Consider the following 13,573-nt stretch of genomic DNA (forward strand, 5'->3'; position numbering starts at 1 on the left):
GAATATTTCTTGCTCAGAATATTTCTGGAAACTTTCAGACAAGATCTTTATAAATGCTGAATGAGATCTTGAGCCGAATTAGTGGTACATATTTTGTTTTTAAGAACCTTGGTGAAGTCCATCCAAGACTACTGAATTATTTCTGGTAGTACCGTCTCGTAACCCCACTTTTTACCTGTTCAACGACTCTAAAACTGTAATTTGCGGAGAATTCAGGAACAAAAACAAATTGAAAATAGACAGAAACGATAATTCTCGTGATTTTCAACAAATTACGAGGTAATTTGATGATAAAACTCAAGAATTAACGTTCGTTGGACAGGTAGGTTTGAGGTTAGGGAATCTACTAAAAAAATTTTTGATGGCATTTTTCCAAGACTTTTACTGGATTTCTGGATAATTTCTAGCAAGACACTTGGCAGCTTTCAGAATTTTGGGATACATTGACAATATTTTTGATAAATTCCTTCCAGGCACTCTTGTCAATACAGTAGACGTTCGATAACTGCAACATGTTTACGTTTCACTTAGCGAACGAAAATCCGATAACTGCAACGCCTGACAGTGTCAACAAGCCATCACTTGACGTAAAATGAACGAAAAATTCATTCGACTCTTCATTAGGGCTAACATGGCGCACCATTTTGACGTTTGGCGGTGCGATAACTGCAAATTTGTTGCACTTACCGGACTTGCAGTTAAAAAGCTTTGCAGTTAAACCGTTTGCACAGACAAACAGACGTCTCACTCTACCCACTTCCCATCGCTTCCTTTTTTAACGGATTATTCAAATATTCCGTAGTTCGCAAATCGCTCGCTCATGGCGTTCGCATCGCTTTTGCTCCTGTTTAACATTTGCTCACTACCGCCGTCTACTCAGTGGGTTTGCGTACCACAGCATAATTAGCATTGGGCGATTATGTTTACGCGACGATGATTTTTATCGCATTTTGTGCCAAGTGATACGTCTGTTTGTCTGTGCCGTTTGCACCGACCGAACGTCTACCGTTATTAATTCCAATTATTTTCATGAAATAGGTAATGAATTTAAATTAATACCTAATATGCAAGACTTTTCTGAAGTGCTGCGGTGCACTTGTCATGGCTTCGCGGTGCACTAAGTGCACCGCGGTGCACGATCTGAAAACCGCTGGTCTAAAATATTTGTTCACACGTCAAACACCAAAGAAAGTAGCAAGTAAACAAACCAATTATTCCATGCACCATCCAAAAAGTGTAACCGACGCTTAAAATTTCTAGCAGCGAAACGAACCAATGTATGCTGAAACTAATGGGAACATATTGTGGTGTGACAAAAAATTTCTGCAGGGGGTCGAATACGGTGCAAAAAAAGCAATATTGTGTCTATACTTTTGCCTGCAGACGTACTTTTCTGTTCCAGGGTATGAGCGCTTGCACGCTGACGTCATCACTGTCTCCTTCTCTTTCTTTCATTCGGCGTCGGTCCATAAAGCCGTCCTTGCCCTCAAAAAAAATTTGAGGGCAATGTTTACAAATCGTATGAGAATTCGATGAGGTTATGTTTTTGATGCAAGCCTCTATCGCGCTACTTGGGCGGTGGCTTCTATATTCGTCTGTTTTCCACTATAACTCAGTCAATTTTGAATCAATTGACTTGAAATGTTGTACACGGGTAGATACTATACCTATCTCACCACATTCCAAAAGTTGTGTCAATTGGTTCAAATTTGACTCAGTTATAGTGGAAAACAGACGAATATAGAAGCTACCGCCCAAGTGGCGCGATTCCCCATATAATTCAGGCCAAACATTTCAATAGGTACAATCTGCATTTGAGAGACTCTCTTTATTCACTTTCTCTTTCAATTATTGCAATGTAATGGTACACTTTTCAACTATTTTTGCAGGACCAATCAAAAGACGATTGTTTTGACCACCGTTCAATGCAAGGAGACAATCATAACACAAATAAACAGCTGAGATATTAACGAAAGAGAGGGAAACCAAAGAGAGCCTCTCTTCTGCAGATAGGACCTTTACACATGTTTGGCCTGAATTTGTACAAACCGTTACACGTATTTTGGATACTTCCATTTGATTTGCTGTAAAGCTAAGTTTCCTGTTCCCACGTAGAGCGCTCAAGTAAAATTCCAGCTTTTTCCGCAAGTATCCCATATATCAACTATGCAAAATTTCAGCTCGATCGGAGAAACTATATTTTAGCGCTAGCCATTTTAAGTTTTCATACGATTTAGTATGGGGAAAATCACTTTTTCAAAGAAAAATCGCCACAGGTTGCCCCTTAACCCCTAAAAATAAATCGATGGATGATTTCTGTTGGAAATTTTACCAGGAACCAACCCTCAGAAGACCGCAAAGCGATCTAAGGCATGTTATTGACTGAAAACCGAACGCAAACGCTGTTTAACATGTAAGGAATAACAATATGTAAATAATAAAATCTCGTCATTTTATCGATCGGGTGAGGCCTAATAACTTTTTCCACGAACGTCGCATCAGTTTGCTGTCTTCGAAGGTCTGACTCCTAGTGAAGTTTTCTACAGAAATCATTCATCGACTTATTTTTAGGGATCTAGGGGTGACTCCTAGCGATTTTTATGTACAGGAGTAAAATTTCCCCCTAGCAAATCGTATGAAAAACTAAGAATGGCGGGCGCTAAAATATAGTTTTTCCGATCGATCAGAAATTTTTCACAGTTGATATGGGACCAAAGTGGAACTCAAAAAGTATACAGGAGCTAGAGTTTTTCCATTTTTTGTATTTTCCCATGTAGAGGCTTGCACCAAAAACCTAACCTCATCGAATTATCATACGATTTGTAAACATTGCCCTCAAATTTTTTTTGAGGGCAAGGACGGCTTAATGGGCCGACGCCGAAGGAAAAAAAGAGAAGGAGACAATGCTGACGTCACTGTGCAAGCGCTCATAAACCGTGTACAGTAGACGTTCGGTCGGTGCAAACGGTTTAACTGCAATGCTTTTTAACTGCAAGTTCGGTAAGTGCAACAAATTTGCAGTTATCGCCCCGCCAAATGTCAAAATGGTGCGCCAAGTTAGCCCAAATGAACAGTCGGATGAAGTTTACGTTCATTTTACGTCAGTTGATGGTTTGTTGACACTGTCAGGCGTTGCAGTTATCGGATTTTCGTTCGCTAAGTGAAACGTAAACATGTTGCAGTTATCGAACGTCTACTGTACCAGGCTAATATCCAGCATTTCACGAGCGCTAATGGCTGCCAGAATTTTGCTCACTTTCTACCAGAAAGTGAGCTACATTATGGCGGTCATTAGCGCTCGTAAAATGCTGGATAGGATGTTTCAGGTACAGTAGACATTCGGTCGGTGCAAACGGTTTAACTGCAATGCTATTTAACTGCAAGTCCGGTAAGTGCAACAAATTTGCAGTTATCGCACCGCTATCCGTCAAAAGGGTGTGCGCCATGTTAGCCCAAATGAACAGACGAATGAATTTTACGTTCATTTAACGTCAATTGATGGGTTGTTGACGGCTATCTGACGTTGCAGTTATCGAATTTTGTTCGCTAAGTGAAACGTAAACATGTTGCAGTTATCGAACGTCTACTGTAATTTAGACAGACCGTTACGGGTATATATTTTGGACATTTCCAATTGATTTTGCCGTGAATGTCCAAAATATATACGCGTAACGGTCTGTCCAAAATACAGTAGACGTTCGGTCGGTGCAAACGGTTTAACTGCAATGCTTTTTAATTGCAAGTTCGGCAAGTGCAACTAATTTGCAGTTGTCGCACCGCCAAATGTCAAAATGGTGCGCCAAGTTAGCCCAAATGAACAGTCGGATGAAGTTCACTTTCATTTTACGTCAGTTGATGGTTTGTTGACACTGTCAGGCGTTGCAGTTAGCGGATTTTCGTTCGCTAAGTGAAACGTAAACATGTTGCAGTTATCGAACGTCTACTGTAATTTAGACAGACCGTTACGGGTATATATTTTGGACATTTCCAATTGATTTTGCCGTGAATGTCCAAAATATATATGCGTAACGGTCTGTCCAAAATACAGTAGACGTTCGGTCGGTGCAAACGGTTTAACTGCAATGCTTTTTAATTGCAAGTTCGGCAAGTGCAACTAATTTGCAGTTGTCGCACCGCCAAATGTCAAAATGGTGCGCCAAGTTAGCCCAAATGAACAGTCGGATGAAGTTCACTTTCATTTTACGTCAGTTGATGGTTTGTTGACACTGTCAGGCGTTGCAGTTAGCGGATTTTCGTTCGCTAAGTGAAACGTAAACATGTTGCAGTTATCGAACGTCTACTGTATTTATATCAAGATTCAACATTATCATCCATCATCTTCGCAATAAAAATGCAAGCAATACATTTAGCAATATTTCTATCAAATGGTGTTTCTTGATGAAGTTGAAGGAAAGATTGAACCTCTTGGTTGAATCAACTTATTGAGAAGTGTAAATGGCACTAATCGCACTCTAGGCGGCCAATACACATGGACAGTCAAGCGATTATCGTATCACCGTCACTCTGCTGCAATTAGCCTGTGCAGCCTTCGATGCTGTCTTGCTCTCTCCCACAGGAAATTTGACGTTTACTGAGGTCCCCGTTTTCAAAAATTACGAAGGAGTGAGGAAGATAGCACAAACTGGTGCACAGGCTAATCGGTATCTGTCAAGGAATCCCTCATCGAGTCCTCGACATTCCTACCGACTTGCCCATCGTTGCTGTGCAACTGATCGGTTCCACTACTGTATCGGTAGCTTGCGCCTACCTGCCAGGTGGAAAAAAACGACAACCTTCACAATCAAATTCAAAGCTACATCCGAGCACTCCCAGAACCACGGATATTTCTTGGAGATCTTAATGGTCATCATCCAATTTGGGGTTCCCCCCGATCAGATGCACGTGGAACCAACCTGGTTGATGTCTTCGAAGCAGAAGATATGTTTGTCCTCAATGATGGAGCCCCAACCTTCTACAACGGGCATTTCTCCAGTCAAATTGACGTATCAGCGGCTTCCGGTTGCTTTGCTCGGAACCTGCAATGAAGCGCCAGCTCTGACCTCCATGGAAGCGATCACTTCCCCATACGAATTACTTTAGCCGCCGGGGCAACCATCCCACAAACAACTAGGCGACCTAGATGGAAGTACGAAAAAGCAGACTGGGTGGAATATGACACGCGAACCCGAGCATCACTGCGAAATCGTTCTCCAGAAAGCATCTCCGAACTCACTTCGACTATCTACGAAGCCGCCAAGCACTCCATCCCACGAACAAGCTCCAATCCTGGACGTAAAGCTACACGTTGGTGGTCTGATGAAACCAAAGCAGCTGTCAAGGCAAGACGGAAAGCACTTCGCAGACTTCGACGCCTCCCATTGGATCACCCCGAAAGGGATTCGGCGATGAAATTGTACAGGACACTTAACAACGATTGCAAGCAAATTATCTTCGAAGCCAAAAACGCAACTTGGAAAGAATTCCTCGAAAGCATGAATGCATCACAAACCTCAGCAGAGCTCTGGAATCGCATTAATGCCTTAGACGGGAAACGGAAATTTACGCCACACACACTACATGTGCAGGATTCTGTTGTGATCGATCCAAACGATGTTGCCAACGAGTTCGGCAAATATTTCTCAAGCCTTTCCGCCATCGATGGATATGAAAGTAGTTTCAAGAACGCCGTCAACCCATCCACAATGTCCATAGGAAGCTTCATCGTTCCTCCGCACACTGCAGACCCAGCGTTGGACCAGCCATTCTCATCCAGAGAGATGGCCTTTGCCCTTGCATGCAGTAGTGGCAAATCAGCAGGTCCTGATGAGATAGGATATCCTCTATTGAAAAATTTGCCGAGCGTAGGTAAGCTTTCCCTTCTAAACCTGTATAGCAACATCTGGCTAAACGACGCGTTTCCGGATATCTGGAGAGAAAGCCTAGTAGTTCCAATTCCCAAGGCTAATACCCCCACTCGTGACCCATCCAAATACCGTCCAATCTCTCTGACCTGTTGTGCCGGAAAGATTATGGAAAGAATGGTCAACCGTCGAATCAAACAATACCTAGAAGCTAACGAACTTCTAGACCCTCGACAGCATGCTTTCCGTCAAGGTTTCGGAACATCTACATACTTAGTAAAGTGACCATGGATTTCGAAGCTAAAAAAAAAGCGATTTAGCTTAAAATTTACCTTAACATTTATTCAGCCGACTCATCGTTATCGTCATCTCCCACGTTGGCCAGCAGCTTCTTCAACTCACCTATCGTCCGACGATAGTACTCAAGCTTCTTTTGCATTTGTGCTTTCTCACTCTCGCACCGTTCCAACCGCTTCTGCAGCTCCTTTTGTTCGCCGTAATACTTAGCCTTCGGCAGTTGTACATACTCCTCGCCCTTGAAAATGAACTCGTAGATGGGCTCGTCCTTCTTGACTGGACTGGTGGACTTCTCCTCTAGCGGCGGTTTGTCCTCTTTCTTGACTGATTTAGAAGCAACAGGGTCTGTTTTGACTACGGTGATGTGGCTGGTACTCGCGACAGGTTCAATAGCTTGCTTTGAAGAACTATGCGTTTCCTTCGGATGTTCTTCGTCAGGCGACGCATCCGAGTCTGCGTTTGTCGAGGGTGCCTTTTTCTCAGGTGAAGAACTCACTGTTGGCTCAGCAGCTGGAGTAGCTTCAACAGTGGTACTCTGTGCGGCCGAACATGGCTTGATCGTCCTGTTGGTGAAGGTTTTCGGTGCAACGGGACGCTTTTTCAGCTTGACCTTGCGTAAGATTGTTCCCTTAGGTGGGGTAATGGGTTTCAGGGCGTCGTCCGTCAGGGGCGTCGTACACGATGAAGATGAAGAAACGAGCATTGAATGTGAGATGGGTGGCATTTTTTCGACCTTGATGATCTTCGTGTAGACTTGGGTATCGGTTGAAGCGGAACGTTTTTTGGAGAACAGTGGCTCGATCAGTTCATCCGTCTGGATTGGGTCTTCCTCCTCCGGGTGTATGTAAACTATTTCCGTTGCCACGTCGTCGTCGTCATCGATCACACCTGAAATACATCCAAATGATGTTATCATGTAATTATGCGTGAATTTCGAATCATTTACTCTCATCCAAATGTTCCTCTATCGATATATCCTCGTTCTCGAGCATCGACGAAGAGCTTTGCACCTCTTCTTGATCTCGTATGGGTTCACCGTAGGCGTACGGGATGGCCGTACTAAGCAGCATTTTGCGCCGCGAGCTGAAACACATATAAATCCGCGAAAAGTGCAGTTCACACATAAACTGCAGTCGGATGTCAGCGGGATCGACGCATCCCAGCTCGCACCACTTGGCGGCACGTACGTCGCTCTTGGGGAACTGGAACAAGGTGAGCTCCGGGTGGGTTTGACTGTTGACGTTGCAATCACGATAGCAGCAGTACTTTTTCGACCGATTCATTTCCGGTGAGCTGACGAAGGCTGCTAATTTTAAAAAAGGACAGAAACGATCACAAAAACACAATTTGGTTGATAAACAACAGCGAGCGAGCGTCTTCCTTTTTTGAGTTTTTTTTTTGAATCGAGAGACAGTTTACAAAACAGGGTTCGGTCGAGGAGGTCGATGGAACACAAGTGTAACGGCTGATAACGCGTCCATATGACTTTCGGGTGGATTGGGTACATTCCTTGTGCAATCAACCTAATTTCGGATGTGTGTGTACTACTGCGTCACGTTTTGACACAAGGCGCTGTCAAAATTTTCAGTCATCTCGAGTGAGGCAAACGACAAAAGTTAGAAGAAAAATCCTCCAGAATTCGCGCAGAAAATGGCTGCATCGGGAAAACTTTCGGTTCTGGTAAGTGGAAATGTTCCGTTTTAAACCCCTACATAAATCGCGGAGTGTTCAAATTAGCCAATCGATGTAATCCATCGGATAAACATTGCGTTATGCCACCCGTGCTTTATAAAGGTTATGCAGTGCCCGTCGTCCGTCCACAAAAAATGTCCGGTTATGTAATTTTGCATCGAATGTTCCGAATGTTCGTTCCAGGCTCGCCAGCTGAGCACCAGCTCGGCCACCGCCCAGCTCGTTAAGCCACCGGTACAGATCTTCGGACTGGAGGGTCGTTATGCCTGCGCCCTGTACTCGGCCGCCCACAAGACCAAAGCGCTGGAAGCCGTCGAGAAGGACCTGAAGGGTCTGCAGAGCCAGATGCGCTCGGATCCGAAAGTGCGCGATCTGCTGATCAACCCGACGATCAAGCGCAACGTGAAGGCCGCCGCCATGAAGGAGGTTTCGTCCCGCGTCAAGTTCAACGCTGCCACCGGTAACCTGCTGACGGTGCTGGCCGAGAACGGTCGTCTGGGCCGCCTGGATGGCATCATCAACGCCTACACGCTGATCATGGCCGCCGAGCGGGGTGAGGTCGTGTGCGAGGTCAAGACCGCCAAGCCACTGGATGACGGCCAGCGCAAGCAGCTGGAGAGTGCTCTGAAGGTAAGTAGCATGTATTTTTGAATAAGGTTTTTGGGGCTGGGTTGTGTCAAACTAGACTATAGTAGAAATGTATAAAATTGCTAAAGATTTCTTGAGGAATACATAGGTATTTCCATTTCCTGGAATTCCGCTTCTTTCAAGCGGCACTTTTTCTCTTGGAACAGGCGGGTCTTCTGCTTCCGCTTCCATCTGTATCGCTCCACATTCTGCCGGGTTTTATGCTGCAGCATTGCCGCCCGCGCTGCGTTCTTTCCTTCCAAAAATGCTCTGCAGTCTTCGTTGAATCAAACGTTTCGTCGACTTCGTTCTACGTACCCAATAGTGCTCTCGGTTGTGTTGTCGATGGTTGCTTTGACTGTACTCCAGCAATCCTCCCGAGGGGCCACGTCAAGCAAGTACACCCTAGTCCGTCAACGCTTACTTCAGTTCCTCTTGATCGTACTGGAGAGGCCGCCAATACTGTACATTGCCACTAACGGAGAGTTTTGGGCGCAGTGTGACCATGACCAGTGGCCAGAGTCAATGTTAGCGCCATGATAGGTCGACCTAGGACGTCAGGATCCTGACGTTGAATATAGTTTCGGATCAGCTGTATGCAAGCGCTCAAATAGCTTTCGACGGTTATTACTACGCGTCGAAGTCGAACGCGTGGTAATAACCGATGCTCAACATCGAGCAGCTGCGTAACGTAGAAGTGTCTCAAGATTACGCGCAGAAGCTAGCAGTGACCCTACGAACGGAAGAACAGCTTGGCGCAGTTACACTTGAAGATGACTGGAGGGACATCCGATCCGCCATAGGTGGTACCTCGGCTACAGCACTAGGCTCCGCGGTTCCGAATCACAAAAACGACTGGTACGACGGCGAATGTGGACAGTTGAAAAACGAGAAGAATGCAGCATGGGCAAGAATGTTGCAACACCGTACGAGGGCGAATGAGGCACGTTATACAGTTGACTCTCTACCACAGACAAACAGACATACTACTCAAATCTAAATCATCGCACGATTTAACGGTCATTTTGAAAATAACGTGTGGTTCGGATTGTGCTCGCATGTGTCATGGTGGCGCTGCTGTGTCTACATCATCTCTCAATTTTGGAGAGAAATGAAAGCGACACCGATCAATGTTTACATAAAATGACTCAATCATGAACCTTCATTCATGTTTTATGAAAGGATGACGCCACGGGGGAGTCGTCACCTGCTAAATTGTTTCATCGAGCCGAGGGAAACAACACCTGCAAATGAATGCTTCGGATTGAGCATTATAGAGGGTGCTAGTGAGATGCCAAACGATGTTTTTGAAGCAATTTTCTTCTAAGTAATATGAGATAAGAGATATCGAGATGTAGAACATCGACATGTGGAGAGTCGACTGTAGACAAGTTTCCCAAGAAACAGAACTAGCTGAATAACAGTTTCTTAAGCTAAAGTTTGCTTAAAAGTGGTTTGTTCCATTCTTGTACAGCAAAAATGTTTGTTGGGTTGGAACAGGCAGAACTCAGTCTTCCGAGGAAGAAACGCCAGCACGAAGAACGATATTGCGAAGCGATGGAAGAGTACCGTGCTAAGGACACACGGAAGTTCTACGAGAAGCTGAACCGCTCACTCAAAGGATTTGTGCCACAAGCCGAGATGTGCCGAGACAATCACGGGAATCTTCTTACGAGCGAGCGTGAGGTGGTCGAGAGGTGCCGACAGCATTACGATGAGCACCTCAATGGTGACGTTCATATGCGCCAACTTGTGACGTAGTTGGGGGGCCAAGCTCTTCGAAATTGAATAAAATGCAACCTTTTTTGGCTAAATGCACTAGTTTCTATGGGACTATGCATAATTAGGATGAACAACGTCGATTTTTACAGTATTTCATTGGTTTTTAGAGGTCTTGCCCCCCCAACTGCGTAACAAGTTGGCGCGGTGACATGGCAAGCACCGAAGGTGGCGTGTTAAGAGATCTTGGAGGAGGAGGTTGGCCGGTTGAAAAACAACAAAGCTGCTGGAGTAGACGAACTACCAAGCGAGTTACTAAAGTACTGGTAAGAGCACTACAGTAGGTCATTATCAAGATTTGGTAGGAGGAAGTATTACCAGAGAAATGGATGGAAGGTATCATGTGTCCCATCTACAAAAAGGGCGACAAGTTGGATTGCGGAAACTATCGCGCGATCACACTACTGAGCGCTGCCTTCAAGATATTCTCTCAAATTTTATGCCGCCGTCTATCACCGATTGCAAGAGAGTTCGTGAGGCAATATCAGGCTGGATTCATGGGTGATCGCACTACAGCGGACCAGATGTTCGCCATCCGCCAGGTGTTGCAGAAATGCCGCGAATACAACGTGCCCAACACATCACTTGTTCATCGATTTCGAATCGGCGTACCCTGATAAACATGTATTATACACCGGCGATTGAGTGAATGATTGCATCATTCCGTGTATGATCAGAATGATAGCCCGAAAGGATTGTTAAGCACGTTGTATCATATTTTTCTATTAGAGTATGCATACAATCGATCGAAAACAGCTATGGCAGATTATGCACGAATACGGATTCCTGGATAAACTGACACGATGGATCGAGTGATGTGCGTAGTTCGAGTATCAGGGACACTCTCGAGTCCCTTCGAATCTCGCAGAGGGTTACGGCAAGGTGATGGTCTTTCGTGCTTGCTGTTCAACATTGCTTTAGAGGGTGTATTATGTTTCCAGTTCAAAACCGAATTAGCGACATTTTTTCTTTTACTTCCGCTGCTTTTGCCTTGCGTTAAACACTATGTCGGAAGTGGGGCGCTGTATAGAGTACCAGGTGTACAATACAGCGCCCCACTTCCGACATTGTGTTTAACGCAAGGCAAAAGCAGCGGAAGTAAAAGAAAAAATGTCGTTAATTCGGTTTTGAACTGGAAACATAATAATTAGCAGAGCGAGGATAAACACGAGTGGAACGATTTTCACGAAGTCCGTTCAGCTGCTTGGTTTCGCTGATGGTATTGATATTATTGCTCGTAAATTTGAGACGATGGCGGAAACGTACATCCGACTAAAGAGAGAAGCCAGACGAATCGGACTAGTCATTAATGTGTCGAAGACAAAGTACATGATGGTAAAGGGCTCCAGGGAGGAATCAGCGAGCCCGCCACCCCGAATCTATATCGACGGTGATGAAATCGAGGCGGTTGAAGAATTCGTGTACTTGGGCTCACTGGTGACCGCCGACAACGACACCAGCAGAGAAATTCAAAGGCGCATTGTGGCAGGAAATCGTGCTTACTTTGGACTCCGCAGAACTCTACGATCGAGTAAAGTTCGCCGTAACACGAAGTTTACTATCTACAAAACGCTGATTAGACCGAAGCATGGGCTATACGTGCAGAGGACCTACGCGCCCTTGGTGTTGCGTACCATCTACGGCGGAGTGCAGATGAAAAACGGGACTTGGAGAACGCGAATGAACCACGAGCTGCATCAGTTGCTGAGAGAACCAACCATCGTCCACACCGCGAAAATCGGGAGGCTACGGTGGGCGGGTCACGTCATCAGGATGTCGGATAGCAACCCGACTAAAATGGTTCTCGAGAGTCATCCGACCGGTACAAGAATACGTGGTACGCAGCGAGCTAGGTGGGTCGCAGCGCCTGCACGTTAGGCAACTTCGCTAACAAGGTCATCTGCTGCACAATAGTAAAACAAAATAAGTTTGATTTGTGTGAAATATGGCTGGGAAATGATAATTTAGTTGACTTTCAAATTATCACAAAAGTCTAAACATTAATGAGAAAACCAATACGAATAATACAGCATTGTTTTATAGAGTTTCATGTCCGGACGAATGCTCGTTCACAACATTGAGTGTATGAAGGTTTGTATTCACCAAAGGTGGATCAAATCTATTTTTTTAAAAGAAAAGCAAAACCGTGATAGCTTTCGACCTAGGTATGAGTCTCTTTGGTAAACTAAGTTTAAAAGAAAAATCCAAATGAAAGTAGTAGACCTGCAGTAGGAACAACAAAAGATATCATGTTATATGTTTGTTACGTAAGCGGGAAATTCGCTATAAAAAAAACTCTGTTTTTTTTTTCTTTTCCAGGCCTTCCTGAAGCCCAACCAGAGCATCCAGCTGACGGCCAAGGTCGACCCGTCGTTGATCGGAGGAATGATCGTTTCCATTGGTGATAAGTACGTCGACATGAGCGTCGCCAGCAAGATCAAGAAGTACACTGACATCATCTCCGCGCCGGTTTAAGAAGCTACATAGAGACGAGTCTCCGGGTGTTGGTGAAGGTGGAAAGCCGGTGGAAAGTGTTGCCATTGCAGTAAGTGAACAGCGCTGCCACTGGAGCAGTATACTACGATGGCAACGCTTTCTCCAGTGATTGTTTTTCTGAAGCAAGGAAATCCTTGTAGTATGATGCAGTACATGTGTAATATCGAAAGCGAATAAAAAAACGGTAAATATCACGGGAAAGTTTTACATTTGTTGTTTCCGAAAAATGGATTTTTGTCAACAAGCCTTGGTGTTCAAACGCTCAAACGCTGCCCACCAGGGAGCTTCGAAGCCGTTAGGGTTACCAAGCTTCTAATAGCACCATGCTATGGCCAGTGTTGGTAAAAATTAAAATTCATGAGATTTGAAAATTTGAGTTTTTTCACGCGCGATTCTTGACTCACCAAATTCACGGCCTCATTCGTTGCGTTGTTTCCCCGTGTTTTTATCATTTATGTTTTTATTATTATCGAAGTTTTTAGGATTTCATGATATTTATTCTCCCGTCTGCTACGCCACTATTCGACATCTTCTTGCGCTGGCCGCGCAGCTAAATCTCTTCGTGTACTAAATAAACGCTGTGACGGCGTTCCTCCAAGACGATCTAGACGGCGAGGAGATATACAGAACCGTAGCCAAACTCAAGAAGTTCTGCACTCCTACTGAAGAAGGTGCTTTACGGCCTCAAGCAGGACAGCAGGGTATAGAAAATCAAGCTGAATCAGAAGCTAAAGCGGATGGGGCTGAAGCATCCGAGCGAAGCACTGTACACTGAAGTTTTTTTTACGACGGTAATGGTCCCGCGTAAAAAAAACCGCGTT

The 13,573-nt window shown here is 44.8% G+C and overlaps 2 protein-coding genes across 2 annotated transcripts; one reads left to right on the forward strand and one right to left on the reverse strand.

The window, feature by feature from the left end:
- Nucleotides 1-6,182: 6,182 nt before the first annotated feature.
- Nucleotides 6,183-7,576, reverse strand: LOC109401472 (uncharacterized). The gene is made up of 2 exons (XM_019674044.3): nt 7,105-7,576; nt 6,183-7,046 (listed from the first exon to the last, which is right to left on the reverse strand). The coding sequence occupies exons 1-2, from the start codon at nt 7,439-7,441 to the stop codon at nt 6,202-6,204; spliced, it is 1,182 nt and encodes a 393-aa protein (XP_019529589.3). The 5' UTR covers nt 7,442-7,576; the 3' UTR covers nt 6,183-6,201.
- Nucleotides 7,577-7,679: 103 nt separating this feature from the next.
- On the forward strand, nt 7,680-12,946 carry LOC109401473 (ATP synthase subunit O, mitochondrial). Its single transcript, XM_029869931.2, has 3 exons — nt 7,680-7,838; nt 8,034-8,480; nt 12,576-12,946. The coding sequence occupies exons 1-3, from the start codon at nt 7,809-7,811 to the stop codon at nt 12,729-12,731; spliced, it is 633 nt and encodes a 210-aa protein (XP_029725791.2). The 5' UTR covers nt 7,680-7,808; the 3' UTR covers nt 12,732-12,946.
- Nucleotides 12,947-13,573: the final 627 nt, after the last annotated feature.

The sequence above is a fragment of the Aedes albopictus genome, chromosome 3, assembly GCF_035046485.1.
Source record: "Aedes albopictus strain Foshan chromosome 3, AalbF5, whole genome shotgun sequence".
Lineage (NCBI taxonomy): Eukaryota > Metazoa > Arthropoda > Insecta > Diptera > Culicidae > Aedes > Aedes albopictus.

What these genes read in the sequence shown, in the direction of transcription:
- LOC109401472 (XM_019674044.3), bottom strand. Translation starts at nt 7,441, where the DNA reads ATGAATCGGTCGAAAAAGTACTGCTGCTATCGTGATTGCAACGTCAAC. An exon ending in AGAGGAACATTTGGATGAGA is followed by an intron (nt 7,047 to 7,104) that starts GTAAATGATTCG and finishes GATGTATTTCAG; the next exon opens with GTGTGATCGATGACGACGAC.
- LOC109401473 (XM_029869931.2), top strand. Translation starts at nt 7,809, where the DNA reads ATGGCTGCATCGGGAAAACTTTCGGTTCTG. An exon ending in CGGGAAAACTTTCGGTTCTG is followed by an intron (nt 7,839 to 8,033) that starts GTAAGTGGAAAT and finishes TGTTCGTTCCAG; the next exon opens with GCTCGCCAGCTGAGCACCAG. An exon ending in AGCTGGAGAGTGCTCTGAAG is followed by an intron (nt 8,481 to 12,575) that starts GTAAGTAGCATG and finishes TTTCTTTTCCAG; the next exon opens with GCCTTCCTGAAGCCCAACCA.